The 23,363-nt window shown below is 38.0% G+C and overlaps 1 protein-coding gene across 2 annotated transcripts in view; it reads right to left on the bottom strand.

The window, feature by feature from the left end:
* Positions 1-23,363, bottom strand: part of Piezo2 (piezo-type mechanosensitive ion channel component 2) — a 427,547-nt gene that overhangs the window by 268,830 nt on the left and 135,354 nt on the right. For both annotated transcript variants that reach the window (XM_013035844.1, XM_013035843.1), the window contains exon 3: positions 5,012-5,137. In XM_013035844.1, the coding sequence (XP_012891298.1) occupies positions 5,012-5,137 (126 nt within the window). The remainder of the gene's footprint in view (positions 1-5,011; positions 5,138-23,363) is intronic.

Genomic DNA, 23,363 nt, shown 5'->3' on the forward strand with positions numbered 1-23,363 from the left:
CACCAATGGCAGGTGAGTAAATGAGATGGGCCTGCATGGAGGCCCATCTTCAAAAGACAAGGGAACCATTTGCAACAGAAATGGAGTCATTAGAAACCAAGTACAAAGATCACTGGTCTTATAATCTCATTAGATACCCTATAAACAGCTACCCTAAATATCTATTATCACCAGGAACTTCTCTTCCAATTTTTTGGACCCAAAAGTTTTCTGAAGACACAGTTCAAGAATCTAGACTGGCAACTGGGTGCTGGTGGCTCATACTGTAATCCTTGCTACTCAGGAGGCTGAGATCTGAGGATAGTGGTTCAAAGCCAGCCCAGGCAGTAAATTCCATGAGATTCCAATAAACTACTCAGAAAAAAAACAGAAGTGGTGCTGTGGCTCAAGTAGTACAGTGTTAGCCTTGAGCACAAAGAAGCTCAGAGATAGTGCCTAGGCTCTGAGTTCAAGTCCCAGAACCAGCACACACACACACACACACACACACACACACACACACACACACACAATCTAGACTGGCCTTGAAATGCTGCTCACAGGGCCACGTATCTACCAACGAGTCAGACAGAGTACTTCTGTGTAATTTGTAATGACATAATTGAAACCAGGTTCACATTTATTTAAGTAGCATAGTTTTGATGGAATGAAAATATTTTAGTTAGTGGCACCACACATTTGAGCAAAATTTACAGAGGTCTCCTTTGCTCCATGGACCCCCTCACTTAGTATAAGAACGCAGATTTAGAAATAAAGCACGTGGGACAGGGAAGGGAGTGTTAAATTTCAATCCTACACAATGGTACCTTTAACAAATCTGCCAGCCAGTCAAAAACTAAACAGGGTGACTTGAAAAAAAATCTTCACTACTGCCAGTTAATAGTCACAAGACTCCAGGGGAACAGAATCTTATGATGGCTCAGTATTTAAAATGCTATCCCAAAACACGGGGTTTAGGGTCCCAAGGGATGTTGAGAGCTTTTGCTATCATGGTGGTGAGCCTAGAAATTTAAATTGGGAAAGAAGTCATTAGGAAAACAAAAATGAAACACACATAAATATATAAATGAGCACTTGGTGGTCTTGAGTCTGAAGCTACTTGTTTTGGTATATTCTTTCTTTCCCAGCACAAAAATCTTGAACATTAAAAAAAAAAGTGTATATGTGCTGGTACTAACTCAGGGCCTTGTGCTCTTGTTTGGCTTTTTAGCTCAAGGTTGCCACTCTACCACTTGAGCTTTTTTGTTGTTTTTGTTTCGTTTGACCACTTCCAGTTTTTGTGTGTTTGTTTTGCTGGTTTATTAGTGATAAGACTCTCATGTACTTTTCTGCCCTGGCTGGCTTCAGACCATGATCCTAAAATCTTAGCCTCCTGACTAGTAGATTACAGGCATGAGCTACTGACTCCTAGAATTCAGGCTACTGACATAATGGAGTTTATATTTACAACTTTGATGGTAAAATCCTAACTCTAACTGTGGAGAAACAATCTCAGCAGTGAAGTGAAGTCAACTCTAAATGAAAAGCTGGTATTTCCATTACCCACCCTCCCAGGACTTATAGGAGTTTATAGAATTTGATCATTAAACAAATGCTGTAGGCTGAAAACCTAGTCTGTGTCAATCTGGGACATGAATGAGTTTGCCAAGCTCTGAAGTTTGTTTGTCCTTCTCTTTGATCCTTTTCGAGAATGCATTAATATTAATGCTACACATGAAACGGAGGCAAACAGCATTCGCAACACCTGGCGATGGCCCTCCTCTAGCAACACTGGCTTTTTTCAGAAGAAATTTATGATGTCTATAAACTCACCTTCAGGGTGCTTAGGGCTGAAAATAAAGAACTCTTTTTTTTTTTAAAACTCAGACTTTAACCTAACCCTTGGGTATTCATTATTCCATCAAAAATATTTGGATCTTCAAATTGGAACCTTAACTTTGTTAGAAATAAGCTTCACATTGGAATTTAACTTCGTAAAAATAAAATTTATGGTTGTTGACTTCCATTCAGTTGGCGCTTATTTGTGCAAAGGAGTTCTTTCACAAGGAAGCTTAAGAGATGAGGGAAGGAAAGAGGGAATGGAAGGCATTCCTCTGATTCGGACTTGTTCAAGTTACAGTGCAGTAAGGAATAACAGTAGAGGACACATAAGACATGGTCCTTGTCAGGGACTTGGGGATGATGTTTAGGAAATGAGGTTTAGAGAAGCAGTTCCAACACCACAAGACTGAGAGGGAAGAGCAGACAGGAAGAGGGAGGCTAAGCGGTCAGCCCTCACTGCACTGAGCCAGCTTCCTCCCTCCACTCCTGGGAAATAAAGATACTTTCAGGGTATCAATACAGCTCCCACCTGAGCAACTGAGTATTTTGAACCCTTGTCCACAGATGAGGTATCAAGGCTCCTCAGACGTGTGTGTGGGTATGTGCATGGACATATGTGTTTGTGTTATATCCCTATATCTGTTCTATCTACATTTCATTAAAGAACATATACAAAATTGATACATTAGAGAAGGAAATGTTTTTTTAACCTTTCAAATTGTATTGCTTTTAATGTTGTAGAAAATCTTCTTGTATATAAAAGGAATGCCTAGCCATGCTGAGTCAGAAGGGACCATGAATTTCATTTCCTAGCTGGACATTACCAGTCCTCTTCCCTATATCCCTCAGCATCTAAACTACTTGAGATAAGGGGCAAGTTCTATATTTATAAACTCAGATTTTAAAAATGCATTAAGTTTTAATACTGATGGGGAATTCATGTTTGAAATGGTCTTCTAAAAATTTGAATAAGATTTATGGTTATGTAATCTGTGGTATGGTCTTACTTGTCTTAGTCAGATTTTGGTCAAGAAGTAGTATGAAGTATCTTGTCAACAATCTGTGCTACACGTGAACTTGGCCAAACATAATAATTGTTCTTTATCACTGTATTGAAATCAAAATGACCTTATCAATATCATGGATTTTGTTTGTTTTGTTTTGTGCCAGTACTGGGGTTTAAACTCATGGCCCCACGCTGAGTGAGATTCAACCATTCTGTTAAATGGAGTTGCTCTAACACTTGAGCCACAGATTCACTTTTGGACTTTTTACTAGTTAATTGGCAATAAGAGTCTCTGGACTTTCTTGTCTAGGATGACTTCAAAACTGTGATCCTCACATCCTCGTGAATAGTTTAGGATTACCAGAGTAGGCTTCCAGTACTGGCATAAATACCATGTTTTATCAAAATTGCAGCAGCAGGATAATGTTTGGCTGTTACCAAACACAGCCACATTTTAACAATTGAATATTATTTAGTCATACAGAGGAATGCAGTTGGCATACATCCCTCATGAATGTTAAAAAAATTATGCCACGTAAAAGAAGTCAGGCACAAATGACTACACACTGCATCTATGTAGGCGAAATATCCAGAATAGCAATGTCTAACAGAGTTGGAAAGTGTAATAGTGGCTTTTAGGACTGGCTGGGAGTAACTAGTATTTATAATGCAGGCTTCCTAGAAGGTGTACACTGGGTCTGAAATGCATGTTCTGGCTGACTGCACAGGCTGTCTAACACCTAATTGTAAACTTTAAGTAGGCCCATTTTATGGTATGTGAATTATATATCAATTTAAAGAACAAGTCACACTGTAAATTATAAATCTTTAATAAAAATACTTTGTCAGACATAGTTACCAAAAGAATTATGAACTCTATAAAATGACAAAAATGGATATTAACTTCAGCTCTGTAGATGTCTGAAAGTTAGCAGTGAGGGAGGAGGGATAATGAGTAATTTATGAATATGAAATTCATATTCCACTAAAGAATCCCTCACTTTATTTAAGCAAGACTCTTTGGTCCATGAGGAATTTTGATCATTTTACTTTATAGAAAGTGTATTTACTTCTTATTGCTTTTACTTGTGCTTATGAAAGTTCAGGAAATTTTCATCCCACAAATAGGCTCCTCAAAGAAAAACTGACAAGTTAAAACTGTTATTACAGTGTATTTCAAACACCCCAGGGGTTCTTTAGTTTTAACTGAAAACATATGGATTGTATTTGGTCTACTTGAAATGTTTCTGTTTTGTCAAGTGACAATCAGACAGCCTACAAAAATGGGCCATGATTTATTTTGGAAAGGCAATATCTAGACAAAACATAAATATATTGAATTTTTCAGATCATAAATTCAAAATAAAATGGATATAAGATACCCACTTCCCTCTGAATACCAAAAAAGAATTCTGTTTGAAAAAGAACTTCTATGTACTATGCCTTTTTTTTTTTTGCATGAAGACATAGGAAATGCAGCTGATGCCAGAAGCTCAGATTTACTATTCTAGTTACTCTGGAGGCTGAGAACTGAGACTCAAGATTCAAAGTCAGTCTGGGCAGATAAATGCATAGACTCTAATCCCATTTAACCAGGAAAAAGCCAAAAGTGAAGGTGTGGCTCAAGTGGTAAAGGCCAACCTTGAGCAAAAATACTGATTGAGAGTGCAAGTTTTGGCTCCACAACCAGCACATAAACACACACACATGCACGCACGCACGCACGCGCGCGCGCACACACACACACACACACACACACACACACACAGACTGCATAATGTTACATTATGTTTTATACCAGGGATGATGTTATGGTCATACATTTGTGATGTAATTAATATAGCATTACTATATATTTGTCTTCTTGTTAAACATTGTTTTTTTTAATGTAAGTTCCAAGGACTGTTTGATAATCTTGACTTCCAGATAGGTCTGATAAGAATATTTTACTAACATTTAGGAACCCAATATCCAACGCATGTTGGAAATTCATTACCTAAGCTGCTCTCATACCCTAATTTTCTAGGCAAATCTTCTTGATACATATTTATGTTGTGCTGAATTGACAATCACCAGAATTTACCATGCATTTTATAATATACATCACAGATTCTTGTGAGTGAGATGGCCCAGAGCTTTATCAGTTACCTGCAGAGTAAGATGAACAGAGGTTGTGATACTCACAGTTGTAGGCAGGTGCAAGGCGGTGCTGGGCTTCAAGGCTGGCCAGTGTAATGTGGAAAATGATGTGCAGCAGCAGGAAAGAGAGGCTGGTAAAGCACAGAGACTTCAGCAACCGTCCTGTGTGTCCTGGGGAAGAAGGACAGAGAGTGAAGGAGGTGCCAGTCACCCCTACCCACACTTCCTCCTCTTCAGATCCAACACAGAACATATTTCTCCATCTCCTAGTGTATGGACCCAGTGAAACAGACAGGCAATGTTATTCATACCTTATCTATTACTCTATATCTGTAAGCTTTGCATTTATTAAAAGTCCACTGTAACATTACATGCAACACATCATTACTGTTATTACATGACATGTTATTGAAGGACCACAGAAAGAACCTGATCCAGAAAATTTCATAAGAAAATGCTACCAATTTTGAAGGAACAGTTAACATCCAACTTATAAAAGTAATTCTAGATTGTAGAAAAAGGAAGTGGCCTAAAGCATGTTATGAAGTTAGGATAGTTTTGATTACAAAATTAAATGAACCTAGAAGAGAAAACTATAGGAAAATTTTACTCATGAACATAGACCATTAAAAAAACAGCTAGCCAACTGAAATAACATAGTAAAGTTAAAATATATCATAATTACAATAAAGTTTATTGCAGAAAACAAGTATCGTTGACATTCATAAATCTGTAAGTGAAATTCATACACTAACAGGCTGATAGACAATTTTCTCAATGGGTACAAAAGAAACATTTCATGAAGTTAAAAATATTTATAAGCTTGATTTAGTGGCTCAAATCTATGGCTATAGATATTCATGAAGCTGAGATCAGAGGATCTCTGTTTCAGGCCAACCTGGGCCAAAAAAAAAAAAAAAAGTCAGAGACATTCCATCTCAATAGAAGATTTCCTCTGAAATCAGGTGTTGTTGGCATTCCATTCAACATGGTACAGAAAACCTTAGCAAAAGAAATTAGGTTTGGAAAAAATTCAAAGAAGAAGTTAAACTGTATATGGTGTTTAGATGACATAATCTTATATAGAGGAGCCCTTAATATTCCAATAAAAAAGATACAAAAACCTAAAACTAATGACACCAATAAAGGTGCAGGATACAAAAATCAATGTACTAAAAAAAATTGAACACTGAAAAAGCAAGAAGGACTAAGGGCAAAAAAGAAAAGCATCAATATGTTTCTCTCTGTTAAAAAAAAATTAAACCCATTTGCAAAGCAAGATTTAATTAGCTACTTTTAGTATTGTTGTGCCAGGATAGGGAAGGCATGACAAAACAGAGCAACCAAATTAAGTAAGCCAGGAAGCAGAATAAAGGTAAGAATACAGAAGAGACTAGGGGAAAATATAGCCCCTAAGGACATGCCCAATCTCCTACATGGACCACCATCATATTAAGACTATCCATTCATTATGTCAAAGCCCTCAGGATCTAATACTCTCTGGAAACACCATCACAGCATACCCTGGTTACAGATATATGCTTTACTAATCTTCCAGGCATCTCTCAATCTGATTAAGTTGACAAGTTAGATAACTATATCACATAAGTAGCTAAATCTGGATCTTCTGTCATATGTGATTGTGTGTGAAGGCTATATTTTCAGATTTTTTCTGGTAGCATTTTCACAGAGATTTCTTTGTGTTCTAGAGTGTGGAGAGAATGGAGGGATTACACGAGAACTGCATGTTTATTATGACTGAGACTTCTGCTTTCACCAGAAATCACATACAGGTGAATGTTTCATGTTTTCAGATCTCTTCTTAGTATACATCCCATCCTGGATATTATAGTTGACTTTTAAAGTTTCCCACTGAGGTCACCTCTAAGTGCAATAATTTCCCAAGAAACTTCTTCTTAGTGGTCCTACTAAAATTTTAGGACTTTGCTGTTTCTTTCAGTGGTGATCTTTTGCTCAAGGTAGCAATGAAATTTCGTGCATTTTACTTCTCCTTATAGAATGAGCTCTGAATTAAATGCAATAAAGTCAAGTGCTTTGTATCGGTCTTTCAGGAAGTCCCCAAACTTGACAGTGCACACACCATTCTGCTCTGTTCTCCTAGGAACCAGGAACAAACATCAGAAACTGGAGATATGGGCTGTTGTCTTTAAATCCTCTGACAGTGGGAAGGTAGGCAACAAGGAAAGACAAATAAAAATGCCCACTCTCCTGCCATCTCCAACTTGCCTGTTTCCTCTGATCTCTCTAAATTTGTGACTAGTTTTAATAGTTCTAAAAAATGCTTGAATCTGGTTGTTTTTATTTGACTTTTGGATGTTTCTGCAAAGAAGCAGCTTATGGAGATGTGTATTGAGCCATCTTCACTACCATAAAATTTGCTTTCATTAAGATTTTCAAGTTTGATATGTGTCTTTTATTTATTATACACATATCTACATATAGTGTCTGTGTATGAATATATGTAATATCAAAGTCATTGAATAGAAGATAATTTTCACTTGAGTAAATAAAGCAGAACATAATCATACAGAAAGCTAACTCTAAGTAGAGCAGTAACACCATAGGCCTTTAGAAGTGATCCATGATCCACTCCCATACCTTTATTAACTTATAAAACTGGCACAATTAATTCAAGTAAAAAGCCACCAATTATATACTCTTCCATACATTTTTTTCTTCTCACTCCCTTTCTTGTTTGACATCTGCCCTGGGAACAGTCCCAGTTGCCAGGCTATACTATGGTACTCTCTTGAAGCCATCTAACTACCTCCCTCACCTCACACATGCAAGCTTTTCCTTCTGACAATATGAAATGGGAGAGAAATCCAAAGAATTGAAGAATGAACAGGATCAATAATTCTCAATATGGACACAACCTGTATCCCCTGTAAGCTATAAATTATTGAACTATGCATTCTTAAAGCCCTTGAAAAAAATGAGACATGAAGTATGATAACAAAAACTCCCCAAGTCCTATAATATCCCTGACATGTCACAAATAAGATGCACCTAAATACATAGGAAGATTTGACAACTGATTTAACAATGACCCACAGAAAATGATCAAAGCTGATTCCATCAATGTAAACAGACTAATTACCTGCTAAATACCAGAGGAAAAACCAACTAACATTCTTCAGAGGATTTTACAGTGTTCATAATGAAATATTTCAAGTGTCCACAACACAATCCCAAATTGTCCAAAATACAAAAAACAAGTTCTCAAGAGAAAAGTTAATCAACAGATGCCAATTCTGATATTCCCCAGTTGGAATTTTAAGAAAATGTTACAATAACATCCACTATAATGATGTCCCATGGTATAAAGATAAACTGTTAAAATATAAAACAATCACAGTTGTCAGCAGAGAAATTGAAGCAACAGCAAAAATATTCAAATAATTTTAAAACAGAAAATGCAATATCTGAAACTATATATACCTTAAGCACACATACTCCCAGTCTAATTACAGCCATGTATCACTTAATTCACAGCATACTGAACAAGATCCCCATTTCTCAGGATGGCATCAACTTACGCTAACTCTGAAATGTTCCACTTAATAAATGTGTGCCAAAATCCCTGAGACATACTTTTTTTGTTGTTGTTTGTTTTTTCTTTCTTTCTTTCTTTTTTTTTTTTTTGGTCGTTGGGCTTGAACTCTGGGCTTGGGCACTGTCCCTCAGCTCTTCAGCTCAAAGCGAGCACTCTACCACTTGAGCCATGGCACCACTTCCGGTTTTCTGGTGGTTTATTGGAGATAAGAGTCTCACGGACTTTCCTGCTTGGGCAGGCTTTGAACCGTGATCTTCAGATCTCAGCTTCCTGAGTGGCTAGGATTACAGGCGTGAGCCACTGAATCCCAGCTCAGAGATACTTTTAAAAGCATGTTCTGAGCCTTTTCTTGTGAAAATAAAACAGCAAAATTCCATCCATATAGGTTTCTAGATAAATTAATAAATTTGATATCAATTTGGCACAAAACCAGTGTTCCAAAAGTATTATTTGTATGTAAAGTCTTTGCCATTTTACTCAAAAGATATATATTTATTTACAGCTTAATTAGGAAAACTTAGTAGAAGTACTATGCAGAATAGGTACTTAAAATGCATATCTTACATTTATAGGAAAAAATAACATAGAAAGGAAAATTTTTCATTTGGAGGATTTCCTACAAATTACTCTTCAGATCCAATAAAAGAAAAGGCAGTTGATACAAATCTGAGGGTTTTCTTTTTTCCAAATTTATTTTATTTTTTATTGTAAAGATACTGTACAGAGGGGTTACAGTTACATTATTACCCCCTCCTTTGTTTTCACCCTACTATCCCTTCCCTCTCCACCTCACCAATTCCTCCCTCCCTCTCCCCCCACCACCAAGTTGTAAAGTTCATTTTCAACATAATATCTTGTAAGTCTCATTTTTACAGTGGGTCAACTGTATCATTGTTTTAGCATTTGTTATTTCCCTTCCCCTCCCCAAATGAGAAAAATGGATATACAAGATGCAGGACACCAGAATCAAATACAGTGAAAACAGGGGTTATACCATGGGGGAAGAACATACAAAAGAAACAAAAAGTCTTTCCATTTCCTAACAAATGGGGGGAGGGGTTCATTCTTTCTGAAGGAGTCATAAAATTCTATTTTGTATGTGCGAGTGTGTGTGTGTGTGTGTGTGTGTGTGTGTGTGTGTGTGTGTAACATTTTCTTGACCTACTCATCTACTGACGGGCATCTGGGTTGGTTCCATAGCTTAGCTATAGTGAATAAGGCTGTGATAAACCTAGTTGTGCTGGTAGCTTTAGTATGGCCTTGTTTGTGATCATTTGGGTAGATGCCTAAAAATGGGATTGCTGGGTCATAGGGGAGCTCTATGTGGAGTCTTTTGAGGAACCTCCATACTGCTGTGCAAAGTGGTTGAACTCAAAGAAACATAGGTCCCATGGTTTCCCTTATTTGCAATAACTTGTACATGTCTAGGACAAGCAGAAGAGGTCAAAAGCTCTGTACATATGACCATATAACCTGATAGTAAGCAAAATGAACCACAAGATAGGGACACAAGATACTTTATCTTTCTTGTTGTTCTTTTTAATGTACTTAGTGATTTTTTTTGTTTCTTTGTATGTTCTCCCCCCCCCCCCCGCCATGGTACAACCCATGTTGTCACTGTATTGATTCCGGTGTCCTGAATCTTGTATATACAATTTTCTAATTTGGGGAGCAGAAGGGAAATAACACAATACTGAAATAAGGATACAGGATGACCCATTGTAACAATGAGATGTACAAAAAACTATGTTGAAAACAAACTTCACAACTTTGCGGGGTTGGGGGGAGAGGGAGGAGTTGGGGAGGTGGGGAGGAAAGAGATGCTAGTGGAAAAACAAAGCAGCAGGTAGCAATGCTTGATAGGAAATGGACTCATTACCTTGCTAATGTAACTGTAACCCCTCTGTATAATATCTTTACAATAAAAAATATTTTTTTAAAAAAGAAACAAAAACTTCTGGGCATGTACCCAAGCAATCACAAACAAGGCCATACAAAAGCTACCAGCACAACTATGTTTATCACAGCATTATTCACCATAGCTAAGATATGAAACCAGCCCAGGTATCCCTAAGTACATGAATGGATCAAGAGTTTTCTTATAAATTCAAAATGAAATTAATTATAGATGCCTACCAGATGGGAAGCTTTTAGGCAGAACACATGTTGCTATTTAACCATAGTTAGTTAAAAAAAATTGCCATTCCTGTTGGGCATGGTAATTTATACCTGTAATCCTAGATACTCCAGAGGCTGAGATCTAAAGATAGTGGTTGCAGGCCCCTTTTCGCAAATGAATCAAAAGGCTGGAATTGGAGCTGTGGCTCAAGTGGTAGATGCCAGTCTTGGGCAAGAAAGCTAAGGGACAGCACCCAGGCTGTCAAGCCAGGGTTCAAGCCCAATACTGGAACCCACACATACAACCAAAGAATGGCAATAACTGGGAACAGTGGCTCACGCCTGTAATCCTAGCTACTCAGGAGGCTGAGATCTGAGGTTTGTGGTTTGAATCAGGAAAGTCTGTAAGACTCTTATCTCCAATTAACCACCAGAAAAATGGAAGTGGAGCCGTGGCTCACGTGGTAGAGCTCAAACCTTGAGCAAAAGGAGCTCAGTTATAGCACCCAGGCCCAGCCAACAACAAAAGGGACCTCGTTACCAATTCAAATGAAGAGAGAGAACACATGTGTACTTCATAACCAGTCTGAAATCTCATGAGACTCTAATTCCAGTTCCCAAAACCTTTTTTTTTTTTGGTAGAAAGGAGTGAATCCCAGAGAAGTGACCAGGGAAAAAGCTATTTGAACAAGGAAGGGTGGCATTTCCTGCAGTATTCTCCTAATCTCCACACTGGGACTGAAAATTCCCACTATGTTCCTGCAAGTGGGGTACAGAATTCCCATCCATGCCTTCCTAACTCTTTCCTTACAAAAGCCCAGTGTTCTACCTCTACTTTCTTTCCCCCATTGGTATAGTTATTGGAGACATGATTATCATTTATTATCCTGGTTTTATGTACAATGAAACTTTCAAAATCAGCCACACAATAAAACAGATATAAGCAGAGAAGAGCAATAGTTTCAGAGTATAGGTGAACCATAGTCAAGGGACAAGGGACAGGAACATGAAGATGCCTGCATCAAAGGCTTCCATACCTTTCTCCCTTCCGAATTGACTGTAATCAGTTATCAATTCTGCAACATCATTCCCTTTAACTTTGACCCAAGGAGAACTTTGGCCCTCCCTCCACTGAGGTGGCCTTGGAATATTCCTTTAATATTAAGACACAGTGAGTAACTGTGGGATGGAGTTCCAAGAGCAGGAAGAGCCTTGGAATATTTCTTTAATAATATTAAGACACAGTGAGTAACTGTGGGATGGAGTTCCAAGAGCAGGAAGAGAGGCTCAGTGCTGACACCTCTAGGGGAGGAAAGGCACATAGCTTCTGGCACATGGCTTCTCCCAAGCAATAAACCATAAAAAGGTCATGAGTACATTATCTTTCAGTGTCCTTTAAAAACCAGGGAATTGTAATCAGCCCTGTGTTTTAGTCAGTGATCCTAATTTTGTACTCTTTTTTTCATTCAAAGCATGGGGCATGAGGCTCACCACAGAGTTACCACTCCTCCAAAGCTAGCCTGTGCACTGCTTTGTATTGCTCTATCCCTCCAAAGTATTTACCCTGTGCTGATGATTGGTTATGTCTTTCTGGTTATCTGTCTTTTGTTTTCCCTTCTTTTTCCTGCATTTGGAACAAAAGCCATGTTTCTACACAAGACTGTAGTCTGGCCAGAAGCCCCTTGCTCCTGGTGTGTTCAGGGATACTGTTTGGACAAGTCTCAATCCTGATGCTTAGCTCAGTCTTCTGGAAATTATTTGAAACAATTTCTAGGCTGCTGCTTTCTAGTTTTGGGGTAAAATTAATCTACTTTGCATTTAGTTACCTGTGTTTCAGCAAGAATCAAGCAGAAGTGTGGAAGTGGAAGGTAATTATGATAGTCATCCTCATAATAGTATAACAAAGCTCCCTATGATGTCAGAACTTCTCACTAGAGCTAGTTACCAAAGATTCCCATCACCTTTCTCCAGGTAGCTCCACATTGGGGATTAAGCCTTTAATCTATGCACCTTTCAAGAAAAGTTACAGTCATGGAAGTGGGTAGCAGGGAAGGGGAGAACTCGTAACAAAGATTTTAATTCTCTTGCTTTTAACACCTGGAAAAAGTTCAAATGCAATTTATAACAATATCAGCCACCTAGATGATAAAAACTATAGTCCTCCTGAAGACTTTATCCTTGGAAGGGACTGATGCTGGTATTGTAAACTGAGTTGGTATAGAGAATAGGCCTGGTCCCTGAATTTTCTGGCATCCTGTTCATCATGTGCCCTCTTGCTTGCCTCTCCACCATGCTGTAACAGAAACCAAAGACTGAAGTCTTCCTAATTTTGGGTTTTGAGTCTCCTAAGTTGTGAATTCAGTAAAACTTTGTTCTTAATAAAGTGTCTAATTTGGATATTTTGTTATACCAGTAAACAAATAAAAAATAAAAACAGTTTAAGATAAATACTAGAATGACTTTCAGCTAACTTTCTTGAGATTCTCAACAATGTAAATAAATAATATCCTAAAATATGAACAAGAAATTATTTTTAAGAAGTAGAAGAGATGACTTTTCTTTATAATGTCATTTCTTCTACTTCTTAAAAATAACTTCTTATTCATATACCAGGTGCTGGTGGCTCACTCCTGTAATCCTAGCTACTCAGGAGGCTGAGATCTGAGGACCGAAGTTCAAAGCCAGCCCGAGCAGGAAAGTCTGTGAGACTCTTATCTCCAATAAATCACCAGAAAACTGGAAGTGGCACTGTGGCTCAAGTGGTAGAGCACTTGCCTTAAGCTGAAGAACTGAGGGACAGTGCATAGGCCCAGAGTTCAAGCTCCACGACCACCACCAACAACAACAAAAAAAGGAACGACCATGTCACAGACATTAAAAATAATTCTTATTTATTTAAAGAGATTAATAAACTAAACCTTAGGTTAGACACAGAGATAAATTTAATGAATTTGGTAATAATACTGAAATGTTTGCCTGGAACCCAGTGACAAAGATGATACAAAACAAGCATAGGAGACATGGAGGGCAGATTGAGAGAATTCTAATATATCTTTGGGAATTCAGAAAAGCAGTGTGCACAGTAGAAAAAATACCTAATGAACTTCCTTCTACTCATTTGTCTGGTAATTTGTATATGCCATAAAGCATGTTTCACAAACACAAAGTATTAGGTATCTTATGCCAGAGACATCTCTATCATAGGGCAAGAGTATACAGCCGGTGCCCTTCAGATCATATGTGTGAGGAGAAAAAAAGGGTTAGGGGATCCATAAAGGTAGTAGAAATCAAAAAGAAATTAGAAATAGCACTGTTGTTTCAATCAACTAGAAATGGAATTTATGAAACCCTGTACTCACTCAGGTGGAAGGAGCCAGAGTTTCAGTAAAGTTGGGAATTCTAGGTCTCTACCTCTGAGGACCAGGAAGAAAATATTTTATGCTTTGCAAAGGTGCTCATGTCTGCCCTTGTAGCACAAAAAACAATCGTACACAATATATGGACAGGTTACTTGTAGCTATTGGTAAAATTTGGAATTTAAATATACCCCACAGGCTCACGGTAAAAGGCTTGATCCCCAGAGTAGAGGTACTGGAAGGTTAGGTTGTCTAGGCTTGAAAAGGTGAGATCAGTCTTTGGGCCATTTTTCTTAGAGACAGCAGTAAAACCCTGGGACTGCCCCTCCCTTTTTTTGTCAGTCATGGGGCTTGAACTCAGAACATGGGTTCTGTCCATGAACTTTTTTTTGTATATATTTTTATTGTAAAAATACTGTACAGAGGGTTTACAGTTACATGTGTAGAGTAATGAGTACATTTCCTATAGAGCATATTACCTCCTCCTTTGTTTTTCCCCTATCATACCTTCCCTCCTCACCTCACCAACTCCTCCATCCCCCCACCCACTGAAGTTGTAAAATTTGTTTTCAACATAGTGTCTTGTACATCTCATTGTTACAATGGATCAACCTGTATCTTTATTTCAGCATTTTGTTATTTCCCTTCCCCTCTCCAAAACAGAAAAGTGTATATACAAGATGCAGGGTACCAGAATCAAATACAGTGAAAACATGGGTTATACGGGGGATGGGTGGGGAAGGGCGGAGAACATACAAAAGAAACAAAAAAATCACCTGGTACATTATAAATACATTAAAAACAACAGCAAGAAAGATAAAGTCTCTTGTGTCCCTATCTTGTAGTTCATTTAACTTAGCATAATCTTATATGGTCATATGTACATAGCTTTTGACCTTTTCTGCTTGTTCTAGACATATACTAGTTATTGCAAATAAAGGAAACCTGAACTTTTTCATTGAAGGCTAGCACTCTACCACTTGAGCCACAGTGTCGCTGCCTTGGGACTATCTTCTCTCTGTCTGGCTTGTGACTGGAACTGCCAAAATTGAGCCAACACAAAACTTTTCTCTTACAGGTTAATTATTTCAGTTACTCTTTTAGGAGTCAAAAATGAATACAGCTGTGACACTATATAATATAGATATAGATACTAAAATTTAAATTTCCAGAAATTGTGACATGTTATGAGGTCATGTTTCCTCTTGATATTTTTTTTCAACTAAACATGGACAAAAGAAAATTTTGGCTGGTGGTTATCATTTGATGAACTCTGCTCTTGATGAACAAAACATTTGAAAGCAAAAAATCCATAAGTATAAATAAAGAAAAAGGCCTAGATTTTGATAATCAAAAAATTTCCTAGCATCCCATGTATTCCACAATATCTAAAGAATTCTTTCCCACTTATAAGGCTCAAAGAAACAAAGTGTGGATTCATTAGCACCAGCTGGCAAACACCAGATTCATTCTTTGTGTTCATAACAGTGAGTTCCCTAGAGAAGATGCTACACATTTTTACTTTCTAGTCAGATCATTTCCAGAAGAAAATCAAGTAAAAAAATCAGAATTTACAATGAAAGGCTTAATTCTTAAATTAGGAGGCAGTTATTTGTAGCAGTGTTTCTTGCAGGTTTATTTTGTACATGTCAGTGTATACATATACACTGAACTTCATGTAAGCACACTTTAATATTTCCTCTAGGTATGAAAGGCTGAAGTACAAAATACAAGCCAAATTGGATACTCCAATTTTAAGTATAAATACAATGGCTATTCTTGTACCCTCTTATAGGTTGGTAGAGAACAGGCTAATGCAAACAACCAGTTTTGGGCATGAAGAATTTTCCTTGGTGGATCATTGATTATACAGTTCCACTCAGGAAGTAAGAGAAAGCTTTAGCAAATACTCAGACAGGGGAGCAACTAAGTCTTGTGCCTTTGTCTGACCTCTTCAGATCTTCTAACAGGCAGGATGGTATCAGTAGCTTAGTGATGCAGTGAAGTTCAAAGACATGTATGATATTAACTACAGTCCTGAGAAAAGCTTTCATGTCATTGTGGAGCTTGAAATTTGGGCTTTGTGCTAGTCCAGTAAACAAACTTCAAGACCAAGGATAGTTACCATTCTTTTTTATGTTGTTGTTGTTCTTTAATTTATTTTTTAAACATTATGTTAGAACTTTTGCAATTTTGACCCTGATAGTTTCTGTGTTTTGTAGAAAATTCCAGGGATGACAGGGCAAGAATATGGGTCTCTTTATAGAAAGTTCTTTATTTTTCTTCTTTTTGCTGGTCCTGGGGCTTGAACTCAGGCTTAGTTGCTATCCTTGAACCTCTTTGTGCTCAAGGCTGGCACTTGAGCCACAGAACAACTTCTGGCTTTTTCTGAGTAGTTTATTGGAGATAGGGGTCTCACGGACTTTCTTGCCTGGGTTGGCTTCAAACCATGATCCTCAGATCTCAGCCTCCTGAATAGCTAGGATTACAGGCATAAGCCACCAACACCCACCACCCCCCTTTTTTGAATTAAATTGTATGTGTGCAACATACATATATACACACATGTGCACTGGTACTGAGGCTTGAACTCAGGGTCTGAGCACTGTCCCTTACCTTTATCACTCAGGACTGGCAGTCTACCACTTAAGCCACAGCTGGTTTTTGTTTTTGTTTTTTTTTTGCTGATTCATTGAAGACCAGAGCCTTATGGATTTTCCTGTCTGGGATGGGATGGCTTGGAAACTTGATTCTCTGATCTCAGCCTCTCCAGTAGCTAAGATTACAGGAATTAACCAGCACCCAGCTACAGAATGTTCTTGATGGCAGAAATTCCAACAGGAGACATTATCAAATTGCAGAAGCTTCCTGTCAATTCTTCTGCTAATTCCAAAGCACCTACCTATGGGAAGAAGCTGTTAGTACAGGCATTAGGTATGTGGATTAGTCATTAGTAGTGACATCCATGTGTCTCTGCTCTCTTGTCTTTGTTTAAGAATCCTGAAGACTTCAGAAAGGTACCAATAGGAGCGCTAATTTTGATATTTACCAAATGCAGACTGGAATCTGGCTCTCCTTTACCTGTGTTTCTGAGACTTTACAGATTTCTCAGTTTACTTACCCCACATTTCTATTGTAGGGACTAGAAGTGTCTCATCTATCTCAGGGAGGAGCCATTTGGGATCATACAACTATGTCTGTGATGACTGAAAATATGAGGAGTGTGGCTTAATGTTCATATGCTTATTCAGCCTCATTGCTTAGGGAATTGGATTAGAAGAATAAGGAAGGGAGAAGATAAGAAAAGTATGCTGTGTTGAAGAACTAGCAGAATCATAAGGAAGAACTCTGTGTGTGCACATGTGCACACAGGCTTGGGCTTGAATTTAGGGCCCAAACTCTCAGCTTTTTTGCTTATGGCTGTCATTCCACCACTTGAACCCCACCTCAGTCTGGCATTTTGCTGGCTAATTAGAAAAGGAGTCTCGTGCACAGATTCTTTTTCTGCCCAGGATGGCTTCAGACCTTGAGCTTTAGTTCCCAGCCCTCTGAGTAACTAGGATTACAAGTGTTAAGTCACTGATGTCCAATGGGAGGAAGATTTTAAGAAAACTGAAAACTGGAAGTAAATGGGGTTTATTTTTGAGACACTTGGTTATCTTAATAAATAACCCTTTGTTCCAAGGAGGTAAAACATATCTTTTGAAATGTGTTTCCTCAAACCAAAGTCTCCCTGCTGACAACTGCTGTTTTGCTCATAATGTTCCAGAGAAGTTAACTGCATATTTCCTAAACTGATCACCCTGTGAGCTTCTGGAGAGAAGGAACCCAAGATGTGACTCTCCAGACTAACACTGTACTTTATGCTTAGGAGACCCCATTAAATGTCCATTAAAAAGACATCATAAGAATGAAAATCATACACATGGTAAAAGGTGTGCTGGTTTCCATCTATGTTGGCAAGAACAATTCACATCAAGCCAATAAGAAGTCATCAACTTGCTTATTGTTTCATGAAGCCCATTTGCAGATTTGGTACCAGGGGACCTACAAAGAGTGGTAAAAGGGAAGAAAAACCATTAGGCTATTGAACCTGCTTCCCTGGGGGCAGGCTTATTCCTTGTGGGGACACCCTCCCAGCAGTTAACTTGAGATATCTCCTGATCAGGGTTAGCCAACAATCCCTTTAGGAAAACACTCACATGGATGCTGAAAAAACTTTCTATTCCGCTATACTTCATCCTCACAGGCTCAAAATAACTTAACCTTTGCCTTTTTTCTCCCTTTTATTTATTCTTTCTTGGTCCCTAGTTCAGCATATCCTAAGTGTCAGGCATGAGCAAACATCAAGAGGACTTTAGCTTCGTGTGGATCAGGTTAAAAGACTCCATCAAAGGTTGCATCAAGTATTGTTGAGGTGTCAGAACCTAGCTTCTCATCACACGGGGTCAATGCAGTGGGGGCCACTTACTGTCTTCTTCAAGTTTTTTTTACCTATATTTGTTCATTATTATGAGGTGACCACTGAGTTAGCCAGGAAAAGGGAATTGTGCTATACAGAAGGTTACAGTGACTAATTGCCTTGTGATCCACTGTGTTTATCCTTCCCAGCCCTGGGCTTTCCTCTTGTGTTTTAGAGGCCGCGCCAGACAGCTGTTAGCCAGCATTGCCTTCTGTTTGTAGTTTGTACTCATAGATAAACCAATAGTGACTCATCTGTAAAGGAAGTCTCCATCATGAGCACAATCCTACTCAACTCCTTTCCACCACATCATGGGAAATGAATCTTTTCAATTAATTTGTCTCCATTACCACAGCAATTTTTAAATTATTTTTTATATATTTTTACATTTGATTTTATTGTAAAGATGCTGTACAGGGAGGTTACAGTTACATGAGTAAAGTAATGAGTACATTTCTTGTTGAGCATCATGACCCCCTCCTTTGTTTTTCTCTTTCTATCCTTTCCCTCTTCCACAAATCTCCTGAAGTTGTAAAGTTCATTTCCAACATAGTGTCTTATGAGAATATACATTTATCTAATTTGGAGAATAACAAAATACTGAAACAGGACATAGGATGATCCATTGCACAGTGATTTTTTTAATCCATCTATAAAACTGGTAAGAAGAATTTTTTGAAATTGAATTTCTCTTTTTAGACTTTATAGACTTCTTTCCTTGTTCACAGCTCTGAGATCTAAGGTCCTCCTCTAAGTAACACAAAAGACCATCCATGGCTACTCAAACTGAAATGGACCTCACCATCCTCGAGGTTCTGTGTTTCTAACCTTACTGTTCGTCATGATATTTTCATTATTTTATTTGCTAACTTTTCTCTCTCTCTCTCTCTTTTTTTGTTGTTTGTGGGGCTTGAACTCTGGCTTGGGCACAGTCCCTGCACTCTTCAGCTCCAGGCAATAGCTCTACCGCTTGTGTCACAGCACCACTTCTGGTTTTCTGGTGGTTTATTGGAGATAAGGGTCTCCTGTACTTTCCTGCCCGGGCTGGCTTTGAACCGTAATCCTCAAATCTCAGCCTCCTGAGTAGCTAGGATTACAGGTGTGAGCCACCGATTCCCAGCTGCTCATTTTTCTCTTTTAAATGATGGCTTTATGATTTCAATGATTCCCTTTGTTATACATGGTTTTCTCTCTATTCTCAACATACAGAAACGTGTTCAGCAGAAACTACATGACCACTATTGGTTGAATAGGATGTACCAGGAGACCCTTAAGAGACATGCATTAATTAGGACAACCATGTGGATTACATTCTTAGGGAATACTGTAAAATCTTTAACTTCCCTCAAGACAAAAGACGGAAAGAGACAGGATCGTTTAGTACCTAGCAAGGAAGGGAACAGGCAGTACTTGGCTCTTCAAAGTTAAATTTCATGGGGCTTGAGATTTTTATCTAGAATTGGCTGACAGTCTTGCATTCACACCTCTGTATCTGTTATAAAACAGATTCCTCCATCCTATGATCTTCCAACCCATTCCTACTTCATACATGTTAACATGCATCTCTGCTGGACTTATTTATTATTTGACTTGAGTATACTATTAGGCTGAAGACCCTTCTAAACCTAAAAACCTACTGCAAACCACCTTTCTTTTCACATTATTGTGGCTTTAAAAATACTGAGACCTTTAGAAAAATATATATGCAGAAAATAAATAAAGTGTAATACATATACACTTCAGTGAATTTTAGCCAGTATGAGAACCTGAGAACTGAGAGCTGAGCACATCATCACTCAGGATTTTCATTGTACCCTCTAGTTATCTGCAGAAAACTGAGAATCACAGGTTGCCTGCCACAACCAGCACAAAGAACAATCACTCTGGATACAGCCCAGCTAAGACTAAAGACAGCACTGTTAAAAGTACCAGAAGAACATATCTTAAGTTGATGAGATCAATGTCAAGACTTATGACACAGGTATTAAGAACTATGAAAGCCAGAGGGCAACAGAACCATATTTCAGTGTGTAAAACCAGGAGGATTACGATTTCAACCAATTTTTTTAATTACTAGTAAAACACTTCTTATAAAATGAATGCAAACATATAGCTTCTCCAGATAAACAGAAACTGGGCACAACTATAACCAATAGAGCTAAATTATAAGGAATACTAAGAGGAGTTCTTCAGGAGGGGAAAACACTAAAGGGAAACTGATCTACAGAGAAGAATAAGGAATATTCACATATAAAAATGTAAATGAGCCACTGACTCATGCCTGTAACTCTAGATATTCAGGAGGCTGAGATATAAAGATCATGGGTCAAAGCCAGCCCCAGGCAGGCAAATTCATGAGACTCTTATCACCAATTAATCTCCTAAAAGCCAGAAATAAAGCTGTGGCTCAATTGGTAGAATACCAGCTTTGAGCAAAAAAGCTAAGGGACAGTGCCCAGGCCTGAGTTCAACCTCAGGACTGGTACACACACACACACACACACACACACACACACCCCAAACACACGCACGCTGCACACACATGCACACACCCACACAAATGTGAATGAATATAAAACATCTCCCCATATCTGCTTAAGTCAGACTGAGGTCAGGTAAAGTCTTCTTTACCATTAGATATTCTATATATTGTACCAAGAAGCAATGCAGGTTGAGTATCCTTTATCCAAACTGCCTAAGGTCAGGAGAGTTTGAGATTTTAGAGTTTCACACACTTGGAGAATATTTTCATAGACTTTTCCAGCTGAGTATCCCTAATCTGAGAATTGAAACTCTGAAGTATGTCCAATTCCAAAACTTTTTAAACACCTATCAGAATAAGAATGCTTCACTTGTATATGTATATATCCAGGAGTAATAAACCTGAGCCCAGCAGTCATCTGATGGGCACCAAGCTCCTTGAATATAAAAATATTACCTTAAAAGGTAACATGTAGCTAGGTCAGCTACATCAGATTCCTTTTCCCTTGAAATTTGTCTTCGAGTCCTATCAGTCATTTTGAATGCATACCAAGTCATTTGTTTCTGCACTGAAAACACGGCAAGCATACTACAGACCCTGTTTCTAATCAAGCAAGAAATATAAAAACAAGTCCCAAATGCACGTTCTTGATTTAATCAGTTCACACTATCATCTGCTACTTAATTCCATGATGGACTAACTTCCTGGCCACCTGGGCATTTCATGACTCAATGACAGATTCAGTTCCTGAATTTCATGCTTATAATGTACCTATCTCTGGCAACTCAGAGGCCACTATCTTTAATTTACTCATTGGCTTCCACAACATATTTTGGACTTGACCCTTAGTAACAGATGCCTGTGGACCTCTAGCCCTGGTTGTCTAGATTCCAAATTGCTCCTGTAGCCTGAATATCTTTTAGTCATTTCCCATGTATTCTAATTCTTGCTGACTGCAAGAGTTCTGCTGGGCCCTCTGATGACATAGGTGAAAACCACTGAGAGCATCATACCTCAGAGCAGGCAGAGCCAGCTAATTGATTTAAAAGTTAGGTTAGGTGAGTATTCTAAAGTGATAGTGCTCCAAGAAATTAAAGATTATGAACACTTTGAAGTCCCCTTGGGACCAACGATAATCTTCTAGTTGATTAATTTAACAGGAAAATGGACAAATACATCTTTGCATACAACATTTTTTTTGCTAACTTCTTATTCTATCCATTGAACACTAGTAAAAGTTTGAATTCGGCTGCTTAAATAGTTATGTGATTTTGTCTAAATTCTTCAGAATTTCTTAACTCTTTTACTTCAAATAATCAGAGATTGTAATTGTTATCTAAATAATCAGTCTAGCACAAGGGCTGCTCTTATGAATTTTTTTTTTACTAATTCCTGAGTTTCTGAAGACTGCTGAACTTTAGCATCCTTGTGCATTAAAGTTCTTATGAGGAATCTTTAAAAACAAAATATTCGGACTCCATTCCCAGAAGTGCTGATCTCCCTGTTCGGAGTTAGTTAGATCAGAGGATGTTGTAAAACCTGGGTAATTCCATGGCAATGGCAGAGCCACGGTGCTAACAGTTTGGTAAATGGAAGGCTGGTTTAGCTCTAATTTACAGTGGTAGCTATGTAGAGTTGTAGAAATGGCATATAGAAGTACAGTAATGCTTTCCCTATTATTGAAAAGACTTTAATAGGCTTGAATTTTTAAGCTCCTCAGATTTCTTTTTTTTTAAATAAGTGTTTTACTGTGAAAATACTGTACAGAGGGGTTACAATCACATGAGTAAGATAATGAGTACCTTTCTTATCAAGCATTGTTGCCTCCTCCTTTGTTTTTCCCCTACCATCCCTTCCCTCCCATCTCCAAGACTACATCACCTCCCACCCACACCTAAATTGTAAAGTTCCTTTTTCGACATAAAATCTTGCACATTTCATTGTTGTAATGAGACAATCTGTATCCCTCTATTTAAACAGGTTTTTTTTCCTTCTGCTCTACAAGTTATACCAACATCAAATACAGTGAAAATGGATTATACCGTGGGGGAGGGACATACAAAGCAACAAAAAAAATCAAGTAGTACCTTATAAATACATTAGAAACAATAGCAAGAAAGAAAAAAAAACTACTGTGTCCTTATCTTGGGGTTCATTTAGTTTAACATCACCTTATCTGACCTTTTATGCTTGTCTCAGACATATACTAGTTATTGCAAATAAGGGAAATCATGGGAACTATGTTTCTTTGGGCCTGGCTTACTTCACTTCATATAATTTTTTCTAAGTCTTTCCATTTCCGAACAAATGGGGCAATGTCATTCTTTCTGATGGAGGCATAGAATTCCATTGTGTATATATACCACATTTTCTTGATCCATTCATCTACTGAGGGGCATCTG

This window comes from Dipodomys ordii, unplaced genomic scaffold (assembly GCF_000151885.1).
Source record: "Dipodomys ordii isolate 6190 unplaced genomic scaffold, Dord_2.0 Scaffold226, whole genome shotgun sequence".
Lineage (NCBI taxonomy): Eukaryota > Metazoa > Chordata > Mammalia > Rodentia > Heteromyidae > Dipodomys > Dipodomys ordii.